General features: G+C 48.9%; 1 protein-coding gene across 1 annotated transcript; it reads left to right on the top strand.

The window, feature by feature from the left end:
- Positions 1 to 357: 357 nt before the first annotated feature.
- On the top strand, positions 358 to 2,206 carry SWI5 (SWI5 recombination repair homolog (yeast); the record flags this gene model as incomplete). The annotated part of the gene is made up of 3 exons (XM_010159156.1): positions 358 to 479; positions 1,563 to 1,657; positions 2,142 to 2,206. Coding segments are annotated over 3 exons (282 nt in total), but the record flags the coding sequence as incomplete, so codon positions are not given.
- Positions 2,207 to 5,887: the final 3,681 nt, after the last annotated feature.

The raw sequence follows: 5,887 nt of genomic DNA, 5'->3' as shown, positions 1-5,887 counted from the left end.
GGCCCGGCGCAGCAGGCCCTGGTTCTCCCGGAGGGTGAAGTAGCTCGTTGCCTGGGTGACTGCCGGCCCCGCGGTTTCGCCCTGCGTCGTCCTGGGAGCTTCTCTTAAAAACCAAACGGTGATCCTTAGGATTTGCTTTCACTTTCTGCTGTAAATCTGTAGAATGCTGTAGGATATGATACGATACGCAGCAGGTTGATGTTAAATATTTTACTCCCCGCTGCCTGCCCGGGAGATGCTTTTTTCCTTTTCTTGTTTCTCCTTTTTTATCCAGTGACACGTAGCCTGCTTTCTGATTAGCGCTGTAGCGCCTTACCCAGGGCTGAGTTAGCGTTACATGTTCTCTGTGCTTGACAGATCCCATCTCCAAGGTCCTGCCAACCGAATGGAGCCAGTGAAGAAGCCCTGCGGCATGAAATCCAAGAGCTGAAGCAGAAGGACCTTGCTCTAGACCAGGAAATCGCACAATTATTGGCCGAGTACGTCCTTGGCAAGCTCCTCATTTTCCGAGCCTCAATTATTTTTGGTTTTAAACCAAATCATGGTCCAGGGGTTAGAGCTAAAAGCTGACCTCTCACAGTGCCATTTTTTCATGGTACTCTACAGTACTGATTATGGTGTTGCTTTGAATGATGGGATCTGTTAAAGACCAGGGAATTCTTTCCAGTTGATTTGCTAAATCAAACCAAGTTTTGCGAGCAGCTTGGGTAAGAGGATTTGAACTTTACCCCAGATGTTGCTGAGGTAATTATGTGTAAACTGGGAATGAATAATTAACCCACGTGATACTACAACACGTCCTGCTACCGGAAGAGCTTGTTCATGTGACAATTAAAAATTGAGACTGTGACTTGTATGACCTGCCAAATTTAGTCCCAGATAAAACTGGTTCCTTTTTTTGTTCATCTTGATCAAGTGTTCATTTGTTTTGTGTCTGAGACAAGTGGGTTATTCCCGCTCAAGAAGCAGGGGTGTTTTCCAGGCAGTAGAACACTTTGGCGTGATGGGTAGCGCAACTGTTTTATCGTGGTTTTCTTATGACAAGCTGTGGCAGCTGCTTATTATCAACTGTTTTGAGAGAAAACTGCCACTTGTATTCGTTGCAAGGCAGTGATACTCTCAGATAATGTGTAGTTCATAGAATGGAGGTGGTCGAATGATAAAGGCTGTTGCAAAAGCTTTTTTGTGTTATCCTCAAGGATAAACAGACTTTCCGCCCCGCCCCCAGCTACAGATGAGAGATACATATAAATTGAATTCACCATTCACCAAGCCTATTCCTGCTTCTACCTGATTCTGAGAATTCAGGTGGATTGGGTTGGTTTTTGATAAGTCTTGATGTGGCAAAAAAAGCTCAAAATGAGGATCCTCTCATTTGTGCAGCTTTCATGATTATTGACTTGCGGCAACCCTTCTTGCTGCCTTCAGATTCTGCTTCTGGCATGCCAAGCCGGGGTCTCTCACATGTCCCTGCTCTGCCTGGTCGGCGCTGGCAGCGCTCGCTGCGCGGCTGCAGCGATCCCTCTGTGTCATTTCTGACCTTTCTGCTCTTATTGCTCCAGGGGCTACAGCCTGGAGGAACTGGAGAAGCACATCTCCCTGCTCCATGAGTATAACGATATTAAAGATGCTGGGCAGATGCTGCTGGGCAAGCTGGGTAAGGAAGGGGAAAGCTGTTGAAGAACTTGTTAGTCGGTGTTTTCTCATCGACAGGGAGAAGCTGCTACGCCGTGGAGGCAGAGCTCGTTTTAAAGACTCTTCAATTCTGGGCTTACATTACCTGGAATTGGATTACTTAAACCTAGGATATATTACTTGTGTCACTTGTGCAAGCACAAACACTTCTGTCATTATTTTCTCGGGATGTTTTTAGAACTGAACCTGTGAAATAACTGTCATTTACTGGTACTTTAGCCTGTGTTACCGAAATTTGTTAAGTCTTACTAATCATTGTCAGTTTTGTTCTTCATATGCTTAAAAAAAGTGTTGAGAGCAGTGGCGAGCATAGCTGCAAAAGCTTAGGTTTCTTAGTTGTGGGGGGTTCTATGGGGCAGTTGGGGCTACTGGGAGGAAAACACAATTTTTCTGACCGACCTGATCTTTGTTTAATGAAAGCAGTGGTATTTCTTTTCTTTTTCCAGCTGTTATCCGAGGGGTTACGACCAAGCAGCTCTACCCCGAATACGACCTGGAGCTTAGCGACTAGTGTGGAACCTGGAGACTGCCACGTCCTGCAGAAGTGACTGTTGCTGGGTCGTTGTGCTTTGGTGTCATGGCGGTTTAGAACTGACAGAAGGTGGCCTCGGGAGCACGTGGAATTGCAGTGGTGATGGGTTGAAAGCCTTGTTTCTAAGAAGCTCTGCAACATGGAAGTTGTTGAGTCTATCAGCTGTTTGCTGCCTGTGGGAAGGGGGTAGAGGACTTCGGATAATTCCATCTGCTACCTGATCCACTGTTTGGTTTTCTTTTTTCCTGGAAAGGTGGCAATTCAGGTTGGTGTTAAGACTCTTCCCACGGAGCCTGTGCTTCTCTACAACATCCAGAGGCTATTTGGATACTGAATAGGTAGAGGAGGTGAGGGCATACGAATGTGCAACGTAATAGCTGCTTTGAAAGAGAAGGAACCCTCAGAAGTAGGGAGGGAAGAAGGTTGAAGTTGTGGTTTGGGGGGTTTGTTTTGTTTTTACAGTCAAATCTGGCTAAGTCTGGGTGTTCCGTGTTTTTGTACTTAACTGCTCTGGTATCTAGAGGTTTTGTATTATTTCTGTAGTAAATGGAAAAATGTGAAGTTGTGTTGAACTGCCCAGTCTGAATAAAGCAGCTATCACATTTCCCAGTAATTCACCCCAAGAGCCTATAAAACACTGCTCAAACTGTGTTCTGAGACAACTGTAACACCTGTTATCCCAGTGCTTCCCGAGGACTCTTAGTGGAGACGCTGCGGCAGCGCTGCGCAGCGACGGGGAGGTGTGGATGTCCCTTTACTCCTGTCGGCACGGAGTCGCTGTCAGACGAGCGGTGTCCTGGACACGGAATGGGTGTTTCGCTGTCAGGTGTTAGGGCTGAGGGTGACTCTGCAGACTAAATTTGGCCGCATGCAGTGCAGCGTGATGAAGTGCTTTGACTGCAGATCCATCGGCCCTTTGTCACTCAAGCTTGATGTCCTTCTGCCCATTTCTGCTTCTAAGACCTTCTTGCTGCTAAGTTTCCCTCCCCCCCGGTCTCCAGTCGGGCCTATGCTGCGGTCTGCTCGTTATTTCCAAATTTGAGGCAATGAAACAGGGGGTTTTTTAGTGTTTGGAAGTCAGAAACTGCTCACAAAGGCTGCTGCTGAGAACAGGGAATGGGTTTTGTGCTCTCTGCTCTGGACCCGGCGCAGAAATGTCACTATCCTCTTGTTTTGCCGCAGAAGCCCTGGGAGGGGCTACGTAACCTGCGTTCTGTGGTTCCTTCAGGCCCTGCTGCGGTGCAGCTGCCCTTCTCTGGGTGATATTCGCTGCAGCCACCTAAGAATAGACTCTCGGGGTATCGTTACCGCTGTACCCTCCCCACCATCAAGTGTGGAAAATCCCTGCGTTCTGAAGTAGTTTTAAGGGGAAGAAAAGAGTCCCAAGGAGGCTAGAGCTGGGAAACACTAACTTGGTTCTCAAAACCCACGTTGCTGTTTTCTGTGTTTAGCCTGGAGCGTTCCAACCAAACTTAGGCTGGCAATGGCACGCGCAGCTGGGAATGGTTTTTGCAATGGGAAGCATGTACGGAAATTCCAACAGTTTGTAAGCCATGGGGTAGGAGTATACGCCGCTACTGAAGGTTATTTAAGGACTGGGAGGTCCATGTTTCTTCTCCTCCTTACAGGAGCACTAGGATTAAAACTTGCAGCTGCAGCCCTACAAGTGTCCCACCCGGCTCCAGAACTCACGCTTCCGTGGTGATGGATTCACACTTCGCTGAGCACGAGACAGTTGTCCCAGGAAGGTGCCCTGACCCCTGTCACGGTGACAAGGGACCCGTGCAGAGAGCTGAAGTACGAGCAGCCTGTCCTTGGGGAGTCCCTGCGGCTCTGCCGCTGGCAGGGGAAGGTGCCACGGGGTGGCAGCTCCGCTCTGCTGCTGTTCCGTGCAGAGCAGGGAAACCTAGAACAACGGAAACATTCCAGAGTCCAAGTTAATGACTCCTGGGGTGCTTCAGGACAGGACTAGACTGCTACTTTGGTACTTCATCATGGCCCTCTTACTGCCCCTCCCAGAGTTACTTGTTGTTCCTTAACGTCTGTTGTCTGGAAGATGAAATATGATGGCCTTTGTCCAAATCCAGACGAGGTTTAGAACAAATCTTCTGCTTTCTATAAGTAGATCTCCAAACTTGCCAGCTAAGTGCAGAGCTGGAAAAATACGGAGTGCAATAATGGCAAGTTGAGATTTTTAATTTGCATCTAGAAAGTGTATTTCTAAGTCAGGCCCGGTTCTGACAAGTTAGCGGAGAACAAGCGGTGTTACAGAGCTTCACTGAAGGGCAGCATATGCTGTCTGCGTGGAGCTGCTGCACAGCAGGACACCACAGGCTCCCGAGCACCCTCGGCTCCTCTCCAGAAGGAAAAAAAGGCAAAACAAAACCCACAACCCAGCATGGTCCTTTTTAATGAGTCCGTGTACTCACAGATGGGTACGGAGCCAACAACCAGCCTCTTCCCCTTTAGGTCACTCCTCCGTTTTATCGTGTCTCTCACGCATCAGTCCCTACTACAAGCCGTTTTCCCCATCACGTGCCTACTCTGGATATAGCATTTCCTTGCATTGCTTCGTGGAGCTGTGATTCCTCCTGCACATCCCTCCCTTCCTCTCAGTCTGAGCTTTTACGTGTCTGAAAGCAGGGCTAATGGACAGACAATAGGAGAACAGAGGGAAAATGAAATTCGTGTAGTGGATGTTACGCTGCCAGTTGCAAGGCACAAACAGATCCGTGCCATCGGGAATACAGACAGCGTCGTACAGAATGTATTTCCTGCTGCTAAACAATCTGGGGATGGGTTTTCGTATCCCTCAGCAACCTCACGTTCCCAAAGTCAACAGGAATTTTGGCACAGCTAGCTCCTCTTAATGAACCGTTTGCCAGGCTTTAAAAAACAATACGCTGGGAAAAAAAAACGTCTCTGATTAAAGTCATCTCGGGGACAGGGTGGAAGTGAACTGCGATTAACCTCTTCCCTTCTGCTGCCCATCACGCCGTCAGCGCCTGGCTGCGTCACTGTGCTGCAGATTGCTCGTGGACATTCCCCCCGCCGGCAGCGCGCTCAGCTGTCGGCTGTGCGGGCCATCTCCGCCATATGAGGAAGACTGTTATCCTGATGGCCTAGTGTTTTCTCTAACTCCGCTTCCACTTTCGGCTGACAGTCCCGGATGGCGTCCCGCACGCTCTGCAGGTTCCAGTGGCTTCGCAGCAGAGCATCGTCCAGCGTGAAGACGCCGTCGCGTGTTCTTCGCACTTGGGTGCACACGGCCGACGATTTCAGCTCCAGCCCGATCTCGTGGACTATTTTTCGGAGGTACTGCTGAGTCTCATGCAGGCAGTGGATTTCTAGAAGGACAGAGAGATTCCCTCAGAAGCAGCAAAGGGCTGACACAAAACCAGGCCTTGTCTGTAAACCCAGACATCGCTCACAGTTACGCCGAAACAACCGGTTTGGCAGAAGAGGCAATTTAAGATACGCGGGTGGATTATGATTTTCTGGAACACGGCAGGGTGTCCTAGCCCCTCCCAAAGTTTTAGAAAACAAGCTCATAGGTACAGAAATGTAGGTATTTCCAAGTAAGCAAGAAAAAGCACCTTCTTAACGAGCGAAGTAATTTGTGAGGAGACTGGCTGCAGGAAAGGGCATCGCTACAGGCTT

Source organism: Eurypyga helias, unplaced genomic scaffold, assembly GCF_000690775.1.
Source record: "Eurypyga helias isolate BGI_N326 unplaced genomic scaffold, ASM69077v1 scaffold43440, whole genome shotgun sequence".
In the NCBI taxonomy this organism is placed as follows: Eukaryota; Metazoa; Chordata; class Aves; order Eurypygiformes; family Eurypygidae; genus Eurypyga; species Eurypyga helias.
This window is presented reverse-complemented; position numbering and strand designations above follow the sequence as displayed.